Below are 23942 nucleotides of genomic sequence, written 5' to 3'. Positions count from 1 at the left end.
GACTGTTTCACTGGATTTTCCCATTCGCTCCCTTAACTAGAAGTTAGCTCCCGTCACTCAGCTCCAGGGCCAGGGCTGTGTCATGCAGAACCAACAGGCAACATACAGCGATGTTGGAAAAGGCAGCAAAACACCCACGTGTTGTCTGGCCTCTGACTGCAGCTGTATGTGGCTCAGAGGGGAAACCTGTCAGAGCAAGACCCCCTGCATATAGCATTATCAATACTGTAGTATCATGTAGCACATCACGGGTTACCTCCAGGGTAGCCAGACAACCGAACCCAAAAACCAACCTAAAATAATTTGCAGGTTTTCTGCCTCCATTCTCCATAACACAAGTGGCTCTAAAGAGAATTTAGTTTGTTTCCACACTGCCTTAAAAAACCCTTCACCTAGCTTTGACCTCAAATCCTTGTGCTTCAGACAGGCCTGAGAGAAGATTGTTCCTTAGGACTTCAGCACTTGTTAATTCTCTTAAACAGATTACTCAAATCTCCTAAACAAATATCAGACTAGATCTTGGATTAAGCATGGGTGCTAAAATGACCTTGCTAATAAAATCAGCATGATCTAACTTCACAAATTGGAGAGGGAAGCCTTGGATTTAATTTTGACTTGGTAGGTACTGTCATGGTAAGTTATGGGACTGCTTTCCATCTCTGTTCCCCTATCTCTAATATTCTTGCAATGTTCCTTGAGAACCAATACAAAAAATTTCAGATCTTCCAGATCTTTGTGGAGAAGACAATATACTGACAAAGTCACTGGGGCTATGCACAACCTGCTGTTTTCTTTTACTAATGCTTATTGCTTTTTCCATTTCTTGTATTTGAGCTGTCTGGTTCATTTCAGTGTCAGCGCAAGGCTGGTTTGCACAGTATCCCTGACTCCTGCGTTAATCAAAGCGTCATTGTTCGGAAGTGGATTTAGCTTAGTGCATTTGGCAGGGTGCTCCAGTGCAGGTGCTTGGGCACGCTGGTGTACCCCGGAGACCACCACGGACCCTTCTCCTCTGCCTGCCACCTTTGGGTGATTTCCTCACCCTGCAGATAATAGTCAGAGTTATTTATGTCCTGAGTCTATCAGTGCAGTTTTCTTTGTGTCTCATTTGGGTTTCAGAACTAATTAACCCTGCAAAGACTTTCACACTGTAACAGACATTTTCTTAACAACCAGGAGTGGCTCAGTGAGGTTTGCCTTAAGTGTTTTTGTCATTGTGTTGTGGCCAGGAATGAAGCCCAGAAATCTTATCTCTGACGAGCATTTCACGAAAGAGACATCATTAAGTCTAAACTGTATCACTTTCAACCTACATTTCTTCTGTTGTTGTTCTGTTACTGTTCTTCTATCACCCCAGCAGATTTCCTTGCAAAATCTCTGGCGTCTGTAATGGAAACAATTTCAAATCCAATAAGAATTCACAGACTATTTAAAAAAAAATTAAAATTCCTTGGAGGGCAAAACCCATCATGACTGAAGCACTTACATCTACTTTCCAATCTTTTTGCCCAATTTTCAGTTTAATTTACTCATTTGCTAATCCTAATTTTCCAGTACTGTGCGTACAATATCTAACCAAATATTGCTCATGTGGAAACACATTAAAATTCTGCAACAAGCTGGAACCTATGGCTTCAAAACTCTTGTCAGCTTTGCTTCTCAACCATCAGCATGTAATGGTGGGTCTGCCTTCCTCTCCTCAAAAACGTATTAGTCGTGTTCACTGTTCCTTTCCTGAGCACTGTGCTCCTTTTCACTCTCACTGTTGTCCATTATGGCAAAAGTATCCTACTTCCACTAAAATTCAAGTATACCTGATGCAGAAATATAACCTTTTCTGAAATATTTCTTCATATGCTATATTTTAGTTTTCCTTTGTTTTTAAATAATTTAATGTATTTTTATAAAGAATGTTGACACTATGATGTGCTACACATAAAAATAACAAATAATTGTACTGTAAGAAAATATTGGGAATAGAGCTATCTGGACACAGCAATCTGAATGGAGATGATGTGCGTTATACACTCTTGACTGCTGACGCAGATCAGAAAGCTATCTGATTTTTGTTCCAATAGCGAGGGCTGCCATTTGAACAGGCAGCTCCAAAGGCTATATTCCCATCACTCCACCCCTGGTTCCCCTGTCCTGGAAGGAGCAGGTCTGGGTCTTGCTTCTGCACAGGGAATGCTGTGCAGGGATACATGGCGGATCCTACCCTCTCTGATCCCAGCTGGGCTTCCAGGGATAAAAGTGTCCATAAGGATCCCAGGCTGAGGCTGAAAGTGCATCTCTGAATAAGGCAGCTGAAAGTTGCTTTGTACTAAGCAGTGCTGGCTCCCGTCCCTCCACAGCTGTCTCCTTCCCTCCTTTCAGGGGGTTATACTTCTGTGAGCTAATTTAAGGAGAAAAGCCTTTTTAATCCGGTATCTTACAGACTCGAAGTATAGATATTTTTTATTTTGTATAAAATATGAATATTAAGCTCTTTAGCCAGGGACTTGTCTTCCAACATCTCTTCAAAGCACTTAGCATGCTGCTGGTATTACAGGTGTAAATACTACAAATAATATAATACACTTTAGATCTCGGAGATCTGTTTTGTTAGGAATGGGATCACAAATTGTATCTGTACGTTGTGATAGAAAAGGCTCAGATATGAGTAGAGCTTCCCCAGAAATTAGTGCTGAGCCTTGCCCCAGAAGAGCCTGGGGTAAGGAACCTATTTTAATTTAGGTTTTTTCATAATTTACAAGGCTCTTCTTGTTTTGCTTCCACCAGTAAAAAAGGGACACCCTGCCCAAGGAACAAAAATAAAGTTTAGCATACTCATTTGAGAAGCACTCATTTGAGAAGTAGATGAGAGCTGTTTAATCCTACAAGATAATAGGATATAGTAGTTTAAGGCAGAAAGCAAGAATTAATTCCCTAACCAGCTGAAGGCAAACAGGTAAAAAGGACTTAGGAAACAAAAATTCTTGTAGAAAATAATACATTATTAACTGAAAAAGTAATTTAACAGAATAGTAATGTTCTCATGCCACTGAGCAAATCTAGTGCCAACTCTGCAAATCTAATAAGATCTCTGCAAAAGCAGAGAAGTTCAATCTCAAGTGCACTCTTTCGAGGCTGAGGCCAATGTCCATTAAGTACAATAGAAATGCTTCATCAGCTTCAATACAAGCTGGGTCAGGCCTTCACTAGGTTTGGATTGTCTGTGGCTGTTATTGTCTCTACAAAATATTCCACTCAAACTCACCACGGTGATTAAAGTAACATCTAATTTCCACAACAATACAAGCAAATTTTCAGTATGCGCTGCTCTTGAACGTGGAGTGCAGCAGGTACCACTGTGTTTGCGCCAGAGTTGTTTCCTGCGTTAAACAAGAACCAAACTGTCCCAGAAAAATCACAAGTGGGTTGAAGGCAAACATCAGACCTTCTTAAATGAGGTGTAATCAATAGGCAGACCCCACACAAGAATCTTCTGAGGGATCCATCAATAGTCAACAAGAGACATGCCATCCATCTTGCAATGATTATGACATTGTGTTGCCAGCCACTCTATTTCTCATTTCACTAAAGGCCAGTTCATTGTACTTCTGCTATTTCTGTATTTCACACATCAGCTGAAGTGATCAGCTTCACTACCCATAGCTCTTAAAGGCTTCATGCCATAATCCATGTGGAATTCAGCAGGCTTCAGAGTACATGGAAAAGACTGGCCATGCAATGGTATTTCATACAACACAACTGCTGTGCACCCAGTTATCTTGGTCCCAGCAATGTCTCCCAGTTGAATGTTTCATTAACTTTTTCACCCCGTAGTTCTTAAAAAGACCAGAAGTAATCTTAATCCTCCTTATCTTGCTACACTATTATCTTGCTGCATTCCTGGTGGCTTCACACAGAGATTTTGTGGACCTATGTTTTTTCACTTAGCCCAAAATAGGCTCGGAGGAAGAGAGTGCAAAGAGGTCTTTCGCTGAGCAAGCTAGAAATAGAAATGAAGTCTTAGTTTCTGCCTGATTTTAATTCGGATCAGTTTAGAGGAGGGTTTGGTTTACTGCAGTTTAAGAGAAGGGAGCATCTCTCATTTGAGATGGGAAATTGATTCCTATTAGATCCTCCCTTTAGATTAGTCCCTTGGAGGAGCCCAGGATGATCCACACACCCCTGTCTGCTGGAACCAGCAATTAAGCCAGTGCTGTCAACTCTGGAAAGAGTGTCATCATGACATCAGTAGTGTCCTTTCCCCTGATGAACTGAGGGTGTCTGTAATGGAAAAAGAAGGTTTAAGATTGGCAACTGCTTAAATACAACTGGCCAGGAAGAAAAGGTATAAAAGCCACTTACTTTAGCATGGGATTGAAGTAATTTTATGGATCATACATTTGTCATAGCTTGCTGTATTAATAAATTCAGTACAGAAGCTTTCCAGTTTGAAGCAAGGCTCTCAGTCTACTGCTTCAGAAAGTGCAGTCCAAAAGCTATTGATCTATTTATACAGATAAGCACCCAACAGAGTTATCGGAATCAATGCAAACACTCAGAAAAAGATTCAATATAAATAGTAATAAATAAGTAAAGACCCAGGAAATAGAAATGTACAATTTAAAACTAATTGAAATGCTGACCTGAAGAATAGCTGTTTGTGTGTATTTCTGCAAAAGCAATTCCGAGAAAGGGAAAGAGAGTGCAAAAAGTGGATAGTTTCAGAGGTGACATACAAGAGAACAGACAAGCAGCATCCAACTCAAAGGAGATGGGAAGGGCTAGAAAGTGGTGGAAGCAACACCGGATTTTTTCAGATTTTTTTTTATATATGAATTTAAAATGACTTTGTACAAAACAAGGTCTGAGCAGTGTTATTGAAATCAACCCAGGGGAGAGTACACAACCCAGAGGAGAGTACAGGAGCAGCACGGATATCCACATACATGTGTTTTCCATGGTTGGGCAGTGTAATTTTGTACCCATGTTCTTTTCTGAGGTCAAGAGAAGTTTTGACATGAAACCTGTTTGTTGGGTTTGCTGAACCATTTTTTATCTGCCTTTGTTGCCTCTGAAACTGCCTGGGATGGGATGGGATGGGATGGGATGGGATGGGATGGGATGGGATGGGATGGCCACTGCCACCAGTCTTTCAAAGTTCATCAGTTCAGGATTTAGGCTGATGACCACAGGGTAGGCTTTGGATCATGCCTATCCTACACTGTAGTGCAGACAGTCTATCTTGAAAATATTTTTTAAATCCTTCTTCAAGGCCTGATGAAGGCCAGGAGCCCCAGCTGCTCAGTGCTGGGTACAGCAGTAAAGAAAGGCCAGCTCCAGTCCTGGACAACTCACAACATGCTCTAGTTTCATTTCAGGTGTGGCCCAGCCAAAAATATAAAGGCAGGTTCAGACCAAGTGCTGCCTCACCCATTTCAGTGTGTTACATCTTACCCTACAAAGTAAATCCCAGTTGTGAACAACCATGCTTTGCTTGGCTTTAAATAAGGAATGGCAACAGCCCAGTATTCTGGGGAGAAAAGGTCACAATACATGTACAATTTCATCTCATCCATCTTAGTGTACATGAGAATATTAAGAGCTTGCAAAAATTACAGTATCAGCTGAAAAAAATTAGTTTAGTCTGGAAGGCTGAGTCCTTCAGAAGTTCATCGAGTTTTGCCAGCAAGATTTAAACTTTTCCTAAAATAAGGAAGTAGGCTCCATTGCAGTCCCAATGCAGTAAAACAGACATATATCTTGTTCACTCTTTCTGTAATCAGTGCTGATGTGAATCAGCACTGTTTGTACTTCAGTTGGCTCATCCCAGAAATCAAGCGCCTCCTCTCCCTGTGGAGAGCAAACAGGCGAGCAAACAGGAGTTTGGCACCATCCTGAACCCTAGAGCTCCTTGATACAGCCACACAGATGCAGGCAAAGCCAAGCATCTGCCATGACTTCAGAGGTCACAAGGCAGTTTCTTTGCTGGTACAAGGTAATGTGGCACTGCTGAAGTGGGTGGAGGTGCATTGATGGGCACCAAACCTGCACAGTAAGTGCCAAGAGAACAGATCCAGGTGGTGGTGAGAAAGAACGGAGAGTGGAGAGAGACAGAAAATGACAGACAAATAAGAAAGAAGAGCAGGAAGTAACCTCAGGTTACTGAGCCCAAGATTTAAAAGAAACAGGAAAAAAAGTACTTTCACAGAAACCATAAGTATAAATTCTGGAGCTTCTTGGCAGAAGATCCAGTGAAGGTGACAATGGGAGATGGCTTGGGACAGGGGTTAGATCAGCTCTGAAACAACCACAAGATCCTGGCTTGGTGCAGGTCCACCAGTACCTGCTGTTCCTCACATCCATCCCAAGCACCCATCAGCAGATGCCTGAGCAGCACTGCTGCTCCTTAAATACCTTCCAAGAGAGAGAAGCAGAGGGCAGGTACAGGCTGGTGTAATTCAGCTCCACTGAAATCAAAACAGACATCAGGATGCAGCTAAAGAACTGCTGAACTCACTGCTAGAGGGAAGGGAGTGCCCCTGAGTTTCACACATGGTCCAAAGCAGACTGAGGGGAAGAAAGAGAGAGAGATTAAAAGTTTAAAAAGCATTTTGATAAAAACCATGATATTGTCAAAAAGTTAACCAGAAGGCAAGATTCTATGATTTAGCTAGATCTGCTCTTACTTAACCTTCAGCACGAGATCAGGTCTCAGCCTTTCTATTCTTGGTAACAGCTGATGAATGCAGTGTAACAAGGTATTAATAAACATCTGCCCAGCTCTTAGATTAATATGGGGAAGAATTAATGGAGGTCTTAGCACGTTCATATTTTCTAATTATTGTAGATTACTTTATTTATAGAAATAATAGGGAGAATGGAAATTGTCACTGACACCATGTCAATGTATGTAATGAAATCCAATCATTTAATTGCATTACATTTGGCTAAGGAGTCATATCAGCAAAAGGCCCTCCTTAGAGCAGTTCAGTGGTTGGTACGTACTTCATGTTAGAAAGCTATTAAGATTAATATTTTTTTCAATGAATCATTGAGAAAATAAGTCATCTCTGACATACCTATTCCTGTGTCTCTGACCCCAAGAGGGATAGGGCTGAGGGGCAAAGCTTTCCACCAGGAGAGGTGAAAAACCCCTTGCATAGGTGTCTGGTTTTCATGATCCTTTCTGGACACCCCTTGCTTCCAATTCCTGAAGAATTCAAAATAATAGAATAATGCCCAAACTATACTTTAGTTGTCACCAGCTACGGCTAAGCCAGCTCATGCATCAGCTCTGCTTCACGTGGTGCTCTCCTCTCCACCACAATAAAGTATCACCAGTGTTTCTGTGGGAACAATATCATACTATACCACTGAGATAAATAAAGTGCAATTTTAAACCTTGATATGTTTATACCTCCTAAGAGAGGGGGAAAGGCCTATAAAACTCCCACTAAAGAAGACATGGCTGTTCAGATCGTTTGCAGTTTGTTAGGTAAACCCTGAAGCCAGTTTTTATTGGGAAGTGCCAGTGTTGGTGTTAGAGAGCTGCTGGGGTTTAAGCAGGATTTGGGCTGAATGTGTCTGTTTCTCAAGGTTTTAAAATACATTTCATAATGTTCAGTTCAGACAGGCAGCTAGGGAAGTTTGGATCTTTTCTCCCAGAAGCAGTGAAAAATAAAATAAAGCTGCACTTATGGTGACAGATGTTCTGTTACACACAGAGCATTACTAGTACTTTTGTTCCTTGCACATTGAAGAAGGAGATCTGGACTGATGCTGAAAAGCCAAGAAAGTGCTCTGGTTCTCTCCTGTTCTTCCAAAACTGTGTTTCCTAATCCATTCTGATCTTCCAAAGCTATCAGTCTGAATTACTGAAAACAGAGCAAGGAAATATTACTATTTCTATTAATTATAGAGGCAGGTTTGTGCAATAAATAGAATTCATATCCCTACAGTGCTGCCTAAGTACCTATAATTCAGCTGCTCCACTCACAACTGCAGCATCTCCCTCACATTGTTTTACAAATTAGCAAACCTGAAATCAGCAACCATGTACAGTGTGATGACATTTAGTTTAACTACGGGGGATCTGATGTGCTGAAATCCACGGGTGGTCTTCCAGCACTGCTTTCCACTGCGACTGTGCTACAGCTCCCAAATTAAATACTCCAAGATCAGCTCCATGTTTTCCATAGGAGTGAAAATACAAATGCTTAGGAGATACTGTCAGTTGTTATTTATTGCAACTGCTGGTATTCTTCCAAGTACTGCCGAGCTAAAACCTGGGGCAACGCTCTTTCAGAGTTGAGCAGAAGGGAGAGCCAGGGCACTCCTGGAGTCAGTCTGACTTTCCAGGTCAGTCAGCTGGTTTGTATTTACTGCAGGGTACACAGTGTAAGAACCTGCATGTGGATATCATTGCTCAGTGGCCAACATCCACTATTTGCATACCCCACAGGAATTCATTTTGTGCATCAAAACCTGCAGAAACAGTGCTGTCTCCTAGTCAGTCCTTCCTCTCCCACCACCGGAGAGGGGCGTCCTGTGGTAGGATTGACAGTAGCAATGGGTTGAGTGAGCACCTTCTGTCACCCTATGGTCACCTTCACTTCAGACCAAGCCTGGGACTAGAAAGCCCCAGAAAGAGGTGAAGTGCCAAATGCACTGTTGCACCAGCAACGGTGATGGAAGCAGGAGCTTTCAGGATGATGGTGGAAGAAAAGCAAAATTCCTGGAGGCACTAAAGGAAGCTGGAAAAGTGCAGAGTGATGGTCATTCTTGTTCCACTCCAGCTTTCCACCTTCCAAATTAAATAAACATTGCTTTTCTCTGCACCTGAGTGAGAGGAAGTGAATTGTCGATTCCTGGTTGGGAAATGCGTTTGATAGCAGGGCTCCCGCCTTGAGCTCAGAACTTGCACCAGCAAACTGGTCTGAATGGGGAGTTCTCTGGCAACTGAAATACTCCAGTAGCAACACTTTCCAATAGCTGTAAGGCACTAATAGCAGATCACTCTTGATGGCAACATGTTCTGATAGCAAATGTCTCCACCAGGATAAAGAAAAAAATGAAAAGGCACCTCCTTGGGCTATAGTGCAAAAGGTTGATTTTTCCATGTACTTATATATCCACTACTTGCAGTGCTGCTGGTGTTACATTTTAAGCATCTGACTCAGTCATTTGAGTGGAAAGGCGATAAAATTCTTGACTTTGATTGAATATTTGACTTGAATTTCCATTGTGGCAAAAGGTAAAAAATAAATACAAACAGTATGAAGAAATCAAAAAGCTACTATTGAACAAAATGTTCCACATCATTTTTTAAAATCTTTATAGCTACTGAAAATCTCTTTCTGGCTGACATGAAGGTCAAAATTCAGGTTTTGAGCATTCTTTCAGCAGGGATTATATTTAGATACTGAACCTCCTGCTAGTTTAAGGGGAGTATTTCTTCAATTACATCCAATATTAGTCCAGCTGTTAGGATTTCCCAAGGGACCAGAGCAAACTGAAGAAATGCCTTTGCTCTGGTGCTGACAGTTTCAGTGGCATTTCCCTACCCCTTCACTTACTTCTGCATTCAGCTCCTGACCTCGCTGATGTAAATAAGAAGAGAATCAAGTACCCGGTCTCTTCTGAAGTACATATCAAAGAGTATTGAAATGATAGACTTCATTAAGCTTGTACATCAGCTTTAAAAGAAGAAAAAAAAAAAGCTGATCTGGGGAATTCACAGCAGCATTTCCAGTGTAAGGAGGAGGAGCAGGTGGGGGTGATGAAAATGCAGTCCGTATTACAGCAGCCTCTGATAATATTTTCTGTAATTGAGTGACTACTATCAAATTAATATGGGAGAAAAGCCCTCTGAACACATTAGGAGGAAAACTACCAGCTTTTATTTACTTACTAGGCTGTGTTACAGCAAGAGGTACACAAGTGTTACAACAGGGCTAGCTCCAGTCACCTGTCTGGTGTTAGCTAGTACCTTAACAAGTTTTTGCACAGGTATGTTTGCTTAAATTGATCTAAATAAATTGAAGAATTTTAGTTGCAAGATAGGATCTTGAGAATATCTACATATGAGAAACATTTCTGGTTAAACTTACCTTAACAGCCTCCTCAGTCACAAACCGTGCTGTAAAGCACCTTTATAATGAGATACACACCCACTGTATCCTGTGGGAGGTGGAAATGGCCTTCAAGATTTCAAGGTCAGTGTGAAAACACAGCTTTTCTGTATTTTTATTTGAATGTAATACACGTGATTACTGGGGCTCGGGAATTCTTAGGTGAGACAGAGGCAGAAAAAGCTTTCATAAAAGCGTCAAAAAGGGTGAAAATTAACAGGCAATTGTTAAACTTCCCTGAAAAGTGAAGAATACAGACATAACACACATGTTCTGGTTTTCAACATCTATTTCCTTGTTTTATTAATGGCAGTATCAAATGCTTACTAAAAGCCTTTTTTTGTTGGGAAGAAGGTGGGTGGAGGCTGGCCAAATGATGGACACCTTAAAGAAAAACACCAGAGAATGTAAGATGGTGCAGGCTATATCTGGTGGCAATTATCTGAACACATCCCATCTGTGTGGCACTCAAGGGTAGGGGCAAGCTCTTGCTCTCTGGGCAGGCCTCTCACATCTCTTTAATGCATGTTTTAGCAGCCAGAAGCTGTTTTTAATCACCCGTGTGACGCTTGGTGTGTTAAGACACTGAAATTTGTCTTGATTCTGATAGTTCCTGTCATTCAGCAACTGCTGGGTGGCAGCTGGCTGGCATCAGCAACACAGCCCTGCTGCCCAAAGCAAAGCCCACAGAGTACGGGGATGATCAATCCCAGTGAGGTGCCGTGGGCCTCTCCAGCTGGGGAGTGTCCCCAAGACAGAGATGGGATGTTCATCTGACTGTCACTCCTTGATGATGAGGAGTTTTGTGACTACAGCAGATGAATCTCTTCCCACTTTGTGAAGTCCTTTGTATTGCAAGTGCCAGTCCCCAACACACCAGCTAGTTTCCCTTGGTGTGTGAAAGGGGACAGTGCATGGAGCTGTCCTTTGAGAAAAGTGAGAGCTTTTTTCCTGAGAAAGGGTACAATACGTGTGGACATCATATGGACCCATGACATGTCCTGGACACCACCACTGTGTAAGGAGTTGTGGAAGGTGGTAAGGAAGCCATCCACCCACACTAAGGTGCCCATCCACAGCCTTGCACTTCCCCCCAGCAGCAAAGGAGTGGGGAGCAGGATGTCTGCTGAAATAATGGATTTGCAGAGTTTAGGGACCCGACTTAGGACCTCTCCTGGATCAGCAGTCTGCCCTGGTCATCAAAAACCAGACTGCTGGGCAGCGATGTGGTCAGGTAAACCCACCTGCGTAGGAGAAGCTGTTCAGTGCCAGACCTCTCACTGACTTTGCTAGAAAGGCAATTCTTGCTGTCTATTTTGCACTTGAACTTCTGTACCAAGAGGGGTATCTTCCAGGATCTACTGCAAAATAACTTTCCAGAAATGACCCAGTAACTGAAAATCCATTCCTGTATTCTGACAACTTCAGTGTGTTGCCAGCGCACAATTTTGCTGCCACCAGTTGCTTAAGGCAGTTCTGCCCAGCACTGTTGAAAAGGAAAACATTCACTGTGCCCTGGGGGAAATGAAGCGTGGAAGTCCCGTTATCACTGACAGAAGTTTTGCCTCTAATTCCCCATCTGCTCTTCTGAATGTTAACCTACAATATTGGCACATAAGCTTAAATGATAAGTAGGGATTCTAAATGGAAAGCAACAAAATATTAGTCAGATAGGCTGGTTGTGTCTGCAAAAATGTGTTGTGGGCACTCATGTTTCAAGAGAGGGAAATTATAGGACAAAATAATGTTGTTATATTATGTTGATTGAGGGAAAATGCTAGCCCAGAATAGGACAAAGTAATGGGTCAAAATCAGACTTTTTTTAAATTATCTTTAATCCATATGGAATCCTGCACTGCTCCTCCTTCCTATTCTTGTTATTTGTGTTTAGCAGCCGAGTAAAATAGTGCGCGAGGCAAGAAATCTGAGAAGAGAGTAATAATGTGATGCATTATCCATTTATCTTGGTTAAATGAAAGTTTAGCCCAAGTACTAAGCCAAGTAATCATGATTAGGGAGAGAAAAAGACATTCACCTCCTTTGAAACTCAATACTCTTCAACAGTAATAGCACTGCAGTGACATTGTTGAAAGATGGATGCTTGTTGTAATTAATATAGATTATTACCTTATGAGGAATGCAAGTGTCTGTGCCTGCTCCTACCATTGTTTTCATTTCTAGACCAGTTATGAGACAAAAATACATTGGGTTTTTTTTTCATGGCCATGGCCCCTTCACTGTTTGGAGTGCTCCTCTGGCCTCAGAGGACTGCAGAGATTTTGTTCTCTTTGTTGGTTCAAAACTGCGTAGAGGAAGTATGTACAGTGTTCTCTCTTACAGAGACTTTGCTTTTGTTCTTTTTCATTATCTTTTTTCCTGACTCTTAAGAAAAATTGGTTTTATGCTAAAAAGTTTATACAAGAACACATCTATAAAGAAATTCACAAGCTCTCAAGTTATTGGTTTTCTAAGGAGGCTAAATCATGCACTGAACTCATCCACAAAGCAGGTGATTTAGTGCTTACGCTGATTTTTGACCTAATGGACTGGTGCAGCATTTTACTAAGCCCAGCTTATCAGCCTTGTCTCAGTAGTCATTTGACTCATTGACTCCACCAGATTTCCTATCCACTTCATACCACTACTGTGGATTTCATTACTACCTTTCTGCAACATGCAGCTGATCCTACTGTCTCTTGTGTGTGTAACATCACTATTGTCTTTCATCTTGTGTTCCCTGTCTTTCTAATCCTCTGTCTTTTTATAACCCACTTACTTAATCTCTAACTTTCTCCCGGACTTGCTCATCAGGCTGGATTTGATTTGTGCCCTACCTATGAACAAATCCATTAGAAATGCTTCCTTCTTCTTACGCTGGAAACTGTTCTCTAGGTCATGCACCTTCCCTGTCAGAATTAGGATTTTGCATTGTTTTTCCAACCAGGAAGTAGGTTTCTACTTGGAGATTCTTACCAGTGGGCAAAGCAAACAGGGAGCTCCACAGATCACATGCATGAGTTCAGAGGTCCATGGAGATGTAGCCATATTGTACCCAACTTAGATTCAGGAGCCAATAGGAGGCTGCCTCTACAGAATTGCATTTTTAAACAATAAGGGCACTTAAAATATTCAATTCTGTGAAAATTACATTAAATTTATGCATGAAAAAAATATTTCCAGTGCTTTTCTACAACACTCGGGCACAAAATTTTATTTTGTGAATTTGACATGACAATTGATCATATTCAACTAAGAGGACTGCAGGTGAAGTCTGTGTCCTGGAAGGATGAGGAGCCACCGTAGAGTGTTTATGCTGCAAAATTTACCCCTTTGTAATAGGACAAAGAGGAAAGATGCTCATGAGAGCCAAACTGTGTGTTTGCTTTTACCACAGAGGTGCTTATTTCACAGCTCCGTGCCTTGACTGTATTGGAGGATGGAGCTATTGTATACGTCTTTCCCCATCAAGCCCATTCCTTAGTTTTGAGGGAGGCAATTAATCTCTACCCAGTGTTTAACCGGATTTCTGAGCTGATGTGGTCAGCACTATTCACAAGCTGTTTGTAGACATCCCTCTGCATTCAGAGGTCCTCCAGCAGATCCAAGAGGCTGGTCATGAGGGAAGCACGAATGCCAGGCAGCTGAAGACCCAAGCTCACGCTCCTCTCATTCCTCCCATCTGGCAATCTCAGACATTTAGACCTTAACTAACTGTTCTTTGCATATGCCAGCAGGTTTAATACATTGACAGCCGGGGAAACTCAACCAGCATGTAGTTAAATAACTTGCTTGAACTGCCAGGTCACACTGGCAGGGCTGATCCAGCACTCCTGGTCCTCTTCCCTGGTCACTGTTTTGGATGAAATTTTTTCCTAACTTACCTGTAAAACCCACTGCAAAAGCAGTTGCCTGCAATGGCAAAGTAGCTTTACACCAATACCCAAAGCAGGAAGCCAACCTGCTTACTGGGGGAGCAGTGTGGGCTGGTAGCCTTGAGCACTGGTCTGAACCAGGTATGAAGCCAGTGAAGAGCTTGTGCAAATCGTCTCCTTGCTCTGCACCTCAGTGTCACACCTGCACTTTTGCAATAATAACAGACATCTCTGGGTAATGGTCTTTAGTAAGATGTGACATGTGAAACCTCAGCAGTGGTCTAGTATTCATGCTGACTGCCCACCCGTTAGCAGTGCACGCGTTCGGCCAGCTGCAGTCTGCTAGATCCTTGTAAAAATTAACAAGCAGACTAAATGCAGACTGATGTATTTTGCCACAGAAAATAAAGTCAAACAACAGCTAAAATTGAGGAGGGGAGGGGGGAAAGGGGAGCAGAGAAGGCAAATCGAAGGCAAACCAAAGGCAACATAAGAGTTGTATTTATTTTTTAATCCCATCTCTTTTAGTGTCTGTGATGAGCGCTGTAACTAAAGGAATCTAACTGAATTAGAATTTCAATATGTCCTGAGCAGATTGGAGCTGTTTCCATTCATGAGCAGCACGTCCCAGCTGTAATTGCCTGCTTGCTTATCCACACAGCTCTTTACAGCTAATCCAAATGTGGACTCAAAAATAAATAGTGCCAGAGCATTCACTTCCCGCTGGGCAGTAGTTTTAGCTCGCCTCTGCCTTTGCTTTGTTCCGGCTGGTGCTCTCGATGGCACAGGGACTGACTCAAAGGAGATAAAAGATGATTGACCCACTCAAGGAATTAGGTGGGAGAAAAAACGCTCCTGTTGTATCTGCCCTGCCTGTTTGTGCTTTTCCTCTGGGTGCTGCTTTGCGTCTGTTTATCTTTCTGTGCCCTTACCACTCTCCCCAGCCACATCTCTCATGTGATCTGCTTCTCCTTTGTGGCTTCCCTAAGGGCTGCTGGTGTCCCCCCTGTCTTCAGCAGCACATCACCCTTCCCCTCCGTGTGCTCCCACCTGCAAACACACCATCAGGGTTTTAAGCACCGCTTTCCTGAAATGAAACACTCTCTTCAGGGATATTTAAAAGCCATGTACTTCTCAGATCAGGTCTTCTCTGGAGAGGTGTAAAGCTGAGGCACAGCTGCACAAAGCTGGAGCTGGAGGGAATGTCACCATGGATGGGACTTGGCACTTCCCCAAAGCAAGGCTCTGTCTTTGCTCTCTGACATGGGAATCTGTATGTGTCTTGGCTCTCCTCCCTCCTCTCTGGGTAGAAGGTGGTTGTCCACCATCTTTTAGGCTATTTTCTCCACTACATCCACCACAGACTGCCTGGTAGACTTTGGCCTAGTCCCAGCAACCTATGTGCCTCTGTTCATCACCTGTAAAATAGTGGTGCCAACACCCTGTTTCTTCAGTTTGGGTGTAAATCTCAGGGTCCTGAGATGACAGTGGTGCAGGCACATATGGGTCGAGTCAGAAGCCACTTCACTTCAGCATAGTCAGAGGTGTTCAGCTCACACTGTGCAACCAATTATTCTTAAAAATAGTATTTTTAGTATTCAAATGAGCATCCTCTAAGATCTGGTCAAGTGGGTACACACAAAATCTCAGCTGTGGAGAAGGTCATTCCCATATGTGATGGTCACATCAAAGAGACTGACTTCAGTGTGAAGCTAGAACTGGAAACATCTCCCAGCCCTGGGAGTGGAGGAGCAATGCAGCAGTGAGCCTCCACTTCATCTCCTTTATCTCACCCTCTCAGTATTTCCCACTGGGTTTATCATGGCATGATCACGAGACACAGAGCATCTTTGCTGCCACCCATATGCTCTTAGTTAGCCAGTCTGGTCCAGGGCCATATAGCTCTTCTGGTGCAGCACAGCACCCAAGGTGATATATCCCTCTGCAATTACAGAGAATTGTGCTAATATTTAAAGGAGAGCATCAAGTGAGATAGTGCAGCACTTTCACTGCCTTTATTCTCACCTCCAGGATCCTTCCTTATCATTGTAATGCTACCTGGTCTTTGGCAGAGCGGATCTCCCCATCAAACTCTCTTGGCTCAACTGTCTAGGGGCATGTTGCAGGTGGGTCACCCAGCACTTGCCACTGCCGCACACCCTCCCAAAGTCAGCCCATTTTACAGGCAGAGTGTGTCCTTCTCTGAAGCCAGAGAGCAGCTGAGATGATGAATATAGTGCTTGTCCAATGTGTCACTTGCTACGTAAATTCAAATTCAGCGCAGAAAGCTAAAAATGTTTGCAGAGTCTTGACAGGCAAAGGGGACAATTATCCTCAGCTGTTCCTCACAAACGTTGATCCCTGGTGACTGCAATGTGCCAAGAGAGGCATTGCCTCGTGCCTGGATTGCAAACTCACCAGCACCAAAACACGAAGAGGGTAATAAGGGCTGGCTCTTCACTAGAAGCTCTGCTACCTGGAGATGGCCTGAAAGTGTCCTCTGCCAGGTACAGTGATGGGACTAGCACATCCTTGTACAGATGAGAAAGCTGAGGCCATAGTGTCAGACTTCTCCAAGGTGGCCAGAAGGTCACCAAAGATGAGAGATAGGGAGTCTCTTGCTTGCAATGACAGGTAGTACCTCCCTCCTTTGTAGCTGTCTGGGGACACTGGAATTTCTTCAAAACGTTGCTGTTTCAATCAACTAAATCAGAATAATTAAAACACAGTGTAGCGAAGGTGAGTGAAACAGGTCATCATGGGGATAGTAATGTATGGGAAGAGACACTGGAAAAAAATAGAAAAGAAGAAGTGGAGAAGGAAGTTAAAAACATCAGGAAGAGTAAGACTGTAAAGTCTACAGCCTGAAGTGCTGTGTGGGCTACTTAGACTTGTACTAGGAAAGCAGCTTTTGGGAAAGGGGAAGCCTAAGGATAAAAAGCATCATTAAATGGCAAGGCTTGAAAGTTTTTTCAAAACACAGAAAGCCAGCACTGGAGAAAAAACATCACGAGATGGAAACCTGGAAGATTCAGATGTTACTTTGTAATATTTAATTTTGAAGTGTGAACACATTGCATGTTGTTGTGTAACAAAAAGGTATAGATACCTCAGCCTTTCTGAACATCTCTGTTGCTCCAGTATATACTGGGGAGAGGGAATTAATAATTGTAAAGGATGACTTGAAGTTAAAAGAAATTTTGCCTTTGAAAACAAACGCAAATGCTCCTGTGTTCCGCTCACAGCTAAGCTGCATCCCCATGTGATGTGAGGGCTTCAGTTGTCACTGGCAGCCCCGTTCTCCTCCTTTGACATGGAGTGTCCTAGACATGCCTGTGCAATGGGATCCCAGCAAGACTGCCCTGGGTCCAGAGTGTTTCCCTCATTCAACTCAAAAACTAGATGGAAATCTCAGCTCTGAGCTCTGCAGAGATTTAGGAGAAGGGCCAGAAATAGAGGTGAATTCATTAATGAAGCATCATTAGCCATCAGTTTTCCTAAACTCTTGTCAGTATATTAACACCAGCTGCCCATTGTCCATTTTCCCTTTGCCATAATGAGGAACCCCAAATTCAAGGTCATCTGCCAGTTGGATTAGTCAGTTAGTACAGCTGGAGCTCCTGAGATGCTCCAATGAGAACGGTTATTTATGTCACTCTGTCCTGCATCGTGCCCATTAGCTTGTGGTACAGCAAAGTCCGGTCACAAGGCAGAAATACACCATTTGATTTTGCTGTTGCTGCTTCACAATTTAGTGTTGCTGCTGCCAGAGCGTTAAATGTTCCCTAAGTGGTAACTGTCTTCTACTAATGCAGATGCATTTCTTTTATGAGTCAGCTTATTGCTGTTCTTCTTGGTCCATGCTTGCTGTTCATCTATAACGGCTGCAGACAAGTGGGATTAGGTCAAGCAGATACTGTGCTCAGATGGAGACCTGCAGAGAAAACAGATATTTTGACTACACAAGAAACACTGCCCTCTGAATTGTGTCAGAACAGGGGAATTGCCAGCTAGGTGTTCACCTGGTTTGTGGTTTGCATCTTCAAAGCTAGTGTATGAGACCTCCCTTGGTACATGTGTATTGGGGCTTTCAGGTCACACCACGGCCACAGTGGGTCTCGCTCAGATACCCCAGGCAGACACCTGCTCAGTTTTTACCACCCAGTTGGGTTTCTCCTCACCCTCTCCATGGTGTGGCTCTGCTTCCATCCACCCCTTTAAGTTGCTGTGGACTGTACTAGGGAGTTAGACATTTCAGGCATTGGTTTTAGTCCTGGGTCCAGCTCTTACATTCTTTCAATACCAGGACTAGAAAATTCCCCTGGATCATCTCCTGAATCAGACAGGAGCATCTTAATATAGTAGTTACCGCCACCACTCTACCCAGGAAACTCTCCCATGCACTAAGGCACCTGGATGCCAGGCTACCCAGCAGTCAGCTTACGCTTTACATCAGAAATTCAACATGCCATTGTATTTATTCTCCCATTCTTCACCACACAATATTTATCCCTGTTTTCTGGCTCAGCAAAGCCATAGAAAAACTTACTATCATCAGACATAGGCATGGGTAAGATCTGTTGTGGCATAAAGTCTAACTGTCCATATTCAATAAATTCACCTTGAAGTGAACCACCGTCCCCTTGCAGGTTGGCTTTGATGCCTGGTTTCAGCCTCTTCCTTTTCCCATGGGTGATGGTGGGTGGAACCACCCCCAAAAAATTCTCTCCACCCATGAGAGAGACCAAACGTCTCCCACCACTCAGCAGCAGCCATTCCGTCTGTCCAAGAGCTGCCACAGACTGCTGTGTTGTGGCACAGGGAGAGGTTAACATGTGGTCTAGCAGGAAAACTTCAGGGCTAATGGGGAACTGCCTCGGGGTTCAAATGAATCCTCTGGCTGGGAAATATTGGGATGAAGCATCCAGAGCACTTGATAGCATGGACAGTGCAGGACATGTGTGTATTCAGACAAAGCTTAAGAGGTCAGTGATTATATCTTTAGGTGTATATTTAGCTTTTGTTGGCTTTTGATAACTCAGGGTGTCTTTTATGAGGCAAAATTAATGCAAGTGCATCTCCTTTTACAGTGGCCACATTGTCCAGGAAGTGAAATGCCATAAGGAGAGCAAAGCTCATTAATTTGGTGCCATAAATGGTTCTTCAAGGTCTCGGAAACCCTATGATTAACATAAACATAGACAGAGGCAATTACAAATAAACACACATATAAACCCCAGCTTTCCATCTAAAAATGTGGTCTGCAATATCCCTCTTTGGCTGTTCACAAATGTGGTAACCTAGAGGTAAGGGACATTTCATACTAATCATGACATAAACCAAAGCCTGAGGAAGGAAAGCAGCCAACCCAGGGTGAAAGTGAGGACAACAAAGCACTTAATGTAGTTCCCAAGGTATCAGCTAAGGGATTTTCAGATTCACCCTCAGAATTACATCTTTTTTTGAGCAATTTCAAGCAAACGCTCCCCCAGCATATTTTCTTCACACTGCAGTCCTCTCTCAGGTGGTTGCTGTTGGGTGGACATGTTGATGGGGCAGAGTTGTTCTAATCTTATAAGAACTATCTCAGGTCTTCATCCTGAAATGGCTGAACAAGTAGAAACCTTGTCAGGTTTTCTAGTGAGTTCCATAAAATTCACCAGAAGATAATGCTCAAGAGGAGGACGAGAACAGGGGAAGATGGGAGGAATGGGTCAGCCCTGGGCAGATCCACTGTGTCAACATCATGGGTCCTTAGAGCTGTTCCTTGGCCAGCGCAGAGCAGTGAAGTGCCTTGAGCACAGGTGTACATGTAATCGTAGGAGGTTGTACACTTTTTACTCTGCGTTTCTCTCTTAAACATTTGTTCAGAATAGACCCAAACGTGAAGAACGAGGTGTGTCTTGTAAAAACCAAAGCTTGGCCTCCTTGCCTGTCTCTGTGTCAACCATGCCAAGAGACAACTGTGTTGATGCCACAATAATGAAGGAGATAATGACATTCAGGTAAAGTCGAGCAGAAAGCCCGGAGTCCGGCCCAGCACCCTGACTCTACCAAAACTCACATCAAGTACAGCACTTTGCTGGTAACCTGCCCTATAGGAATATCCTCTACAGACTCCTGATAGTCAAAAAGCAGCTCAAAACACCTCTTCTAAACTGTTTTTAACAGGTATTGTCATGACTTTAGGTGCTCCATCTGTTCAAGCAATAGCCCAATCCACTTTTACTCTAAATGCTAGGCTGACATCCTGCAGTAGTGAGTTTCACAGGCTGATTACTTGTTGCATGATAAAAATACATTGCCAACAGCTGACTCAGAGAAGCAGTGGGCAAATAAAAATTAATGCTACTTGTTTTCTCAGAAAAAAAGAGAGGAGACACTGAAGGAATGGGCTTCACAGTCCTGCCTTGGGATTAACTCAGGGGAGGAGAAAGGCATGAAAATTTGCTAACTGACCCAGTGGGGCAGGACATGGTCGTGTAGGTCGTAACCATTCTAGGTTATGAGTCCTCCAAAGGCCTTCAAAGGAGGGTCTTGGGGAGTTACTGTTCTGCAAAAGGCTCTTACCTTACAGCTAAACCCTACCTAAATGAACCATGGACTTTAGTTGCTTACATCTGACCTCTGGAGTGGCTGCTGTGATGTCATCAGTGTTACAATTTTACACAAAATTAGGTGTGCAATTGTGTGTTAAATAGTGATGGTTAGCTTGGATTGACCAACTAATGAAGCAGGCAGCATTAATGCTATCACATATGGACTGCTCCAGGGCACTGGCAATAGAAGAGAGTCTGAAATCACTCTGGTGGGAAGAGACACACCTCTTTTGCTCCTCTGGCATCTCCTCAGTGGGACAGACCCCTCTCACTCAGCTCTCGCCCCAACAGTGCTCCTGCAATTTGCTCTGGAGCTTGAAAATCTGCCTCCCTGCCCAGGCAGTCCTGTCCAGGTGTCCCTGTAGACTCAGACAGGTGGCAGAAGCTGCTGATCGCCTCTAATGTGTGCCCAAGTTTTGTTTAATTAAGAACAGATTCTCTAATAGCATTCATCACCATCTCTTGATGGCTCTGGGACCACTCAGGCTGTGGCAGCAGCACCAGCAGCTCATGTGTGACATCCTAAAGGGTGAAGTGGCAAATATATAATTTTATTTTCCAGCATTAAGGGACTCAGCCTGGGACAGGTCTCAGTCCAATATCTGATGTGACCTCTAGGTCCTTGGATAGTTGCTCTGAACCCTTCTGCATTGCTTGATGCAGAAACAGCAGCTTGTTCGGTACAGGCTTGGCAGTTGCTGTTGTGCAGTCTGAGGGAATGTGGGTGCAATCTTACATACCAGGGTGAGGATTAGACCCAAGGTCCTGCAACCCAAATTTCTGGCCAATATCACTATAAAAACACTTTTTAGTCAGTGGCTATATTGATTAAGTCCTGGCAGATGTTATTTCACCTTCTAAGCTACAGTTATTTCAGGGACGAAATGCCTTATCTTATTGTTTGTTGCCCAATACTTAACTACAGTGGTTGTAAGGAAAGAAGACTCTTTTTTGGCTCTCAGAGCTGCAGTGATGACCACAGAGTCAGGGAAAAGGCTGGGGGAGTTTCGCCTCCATCTACCTCTCTTCTTTTGGACAGCCTTCTTGTCCAACTTACAGCACAAAAGCTTTGTCAAATATTATCATGTCTTATTTCAAGCAAGGTCCCTGCCTGCAAGCCCCCAGCCAGCAACTCTGAGCATGGCAGCAGGATCCCAGCAGGGAGGAGATGACGGAGGTACTAGTTTGGCTAGTCTGCCCAGTCAGCTGCCCAACCAGAGTATGAGTTTGGCGTGGGTCTGCATCATGGACCTTGTGGTGGGGCTCTGGGCTGACTCCAGATGAAGAGTCCAGTCCCTTGACACCCATCAGCCTGTCTGTGTACACATGAATTTTGGCTCCTGTCCATGTCAGTCTTCCCCTGAAGCCACCTTTATGGGATTTAAGTATTGTCCCAGGTTCATCACTATGTAAATATTGAAATTAGTCCTTTGCCTGATTATATCGATAGTGACATTACAGACTTTTTCAGACGAGGAGCACTGAGGAATTCATGTGTCTTCTCTGCTGACAGCATCAACGGTCAGGTTTATTTTTCAGTAAGTTAAGAATGGCCCACAGAGTGTGCAAAACTTTGGTATTAAAGTATTTGGTATCTGGAATATTTCTTTTTTTTTTTTTCTTAAGCCTTTCTCTGAATGCAGTAAAAGCACAAAGTGCTGTGCCATGAAATAATGCAAAATACAGTTCTCACCAGGAAGGGCCTCACGAAAACCAGGAACAGATTAGGAGGAGCTACAAGGGGAGCTGTAGCCCCACTAGCAGGTCCAATACAAGATATGCTTCCAGCCTGGCAATGAAGTTACCATCTGGAAAGATGGTTGTTTACATTTAGTTGATCTAGGGTAACCCAAATCTGCTAGGAATTACATAGACATAGTGAATGTGCCTTGAATCAGAGCAAGAGAGCAGCAACACTTCTTGAGATCCTTTTAACTCTGTATTTCTGATTCTGTGAGATCTAACTGAAGTACAGGGTTCAAATTCAGTCCCTAAAATGAAACCCCTCAGACACTTACCCTCTTCAGAAGACCCTGAGAGCCTGAAAGAAGGCAACAGGTCTCATACCCTGCTGTGAAATAAAGAAGCTCCTGTCCAGGAATCTAACTCATCTGGCCAATTGGCCTTGGGACAGTAAGTTCTCTGTAGGAAAAGACATATTTGTCACATCAGTTACATTTCCACAAAGTGCTGCATTTACATCTCATACTTGTGCCTCATTCAAACATCCTCTTTGAGAGTCTCACCTTACTAAGAGCTGCAGTACAATGAAAAAACAGTAATGAACATGTATGTATTTAAACAATAGCCACTGTGTCTCCAAAAAATACTGCATAAGAACATTGGATGCAGCTATTACCTTTTCTTAAACTACCGATGATTTCTTGTCCATGGTGCAAATCCTTTGCAAATCCCTTGCAGCGTGGAGTATAGCTAAGCCTGATTAGCCAGGATCACATTTTACCAGTGGGGCTAATGAGATTTATCCTTCATTCCCACATGTTGATCTGTCATCCCCATTAATTTACATCTCACCCTGAGTTAACAAAGGTCTATCTTCAGAGTACATTGGGCACAGCCACAGGGGATTTGACACACTGGATATGATGTGGTCTGCCACACTGGATGGGCAGTGATAAAAATTATCCCTCTTCCCCCAGGTCCTTCCATCGTCCCACTGCAGCGAGCAAAGCCAACACTGGGCAACCCTCTAAAATGTTTATTTGGACCAGTGGCCGGAGTTCTACATCTTACAGACATGATGAGAAAAGGTAAACGACATCTACACTGATTGTCTCTTAAGAGTTTGAATCTTTAGGAGTGTGGCCTGTAGCTTCTCTTCAGTGGCAGCAGTAGAGAAGTAGGAGGGATGCAAAGGGTGTCCACCCCTTGCCTCTCATCCCCCCGGCTACTGCTCCACCGACAACAGAACCAGCCAATGAGTGCCAGGGTTAATATGTCAAGCCAAAACAGAGCGGAGGGACAATGTCAGAGCCAAAGTCTTCCTTGTTCCCAGGACATCAACAGCACACCGTGATCATCTCCGAGGTCAGCACACGCACGTTGCACATTTAAAAGCACACTAATCCCCAGCCACAGGTTTCAGTCCCAGATACAACCCCTGTGGAACTTTTAGGCCATTTGCAGGTATCCTGCTTTCAGCCATCGGCCCACACCACTCCTGTAACCCCCTCCAGACAACACACACACAGTGCCTCCTCTCCCCCAGCCAGATCATTGACCTACATAAATTTTACACATCTGGATGATGCATCCAGCTGTCAGAGACATTTCCATTTTATATGTATGCATGTGTGAGAATGAGTGTGTGCACAATACATTGCACA

The 23942-nt window shown here is 43.4% G+C and overlaps 1 protein-coding gene across 4 annotated transcripts in view; it reads left to right on the top strand.

The window, feature by feature from the left end:
• The window catches only part of LOC141927400 (calcium-activated potassium channel subunit beta-2), a 155333-nt gene that overhangs the window by 114086 nt on the left and 17305 nt on the right, over positions 1–23942 (top strand). For 3 of the 4 annotated variants that reach the window (XM_074834590.1, XM_074834589.1, XM_074834591.1), the window contains exon 2: positions 23256–23366. The exons of the other annotated variant lie outside the window; for it this stretch is intronic. In XM_074834590.1, the coding sequence (XP_074690691.1) occupies positions 23256–23366 (111 nt within the window). The remainder of the gene's footprint in view (positions 1–23255; positions 23367–23942) is intronic. 4 annotated transcript variants of the gene reach the window in all.

Source organism: Strix aluco, chromosome 9 (genome assembly GCF_031877795.1).
Source record: "Strix aluco isolate bStrAlu1 chromosome 9, bStrAlu1.hap1, whole genome shotgun sequence".
NCBI classification, from domain to species: domain Eukaryota; kingdom Metazoa; phylum Chordata; class Aves; order Strigiformes; family Strigidae; genus Strix; species Strix aluco.
This window is presented reverse-complemented; position numbering and strand designations above follow the sequence as displayed.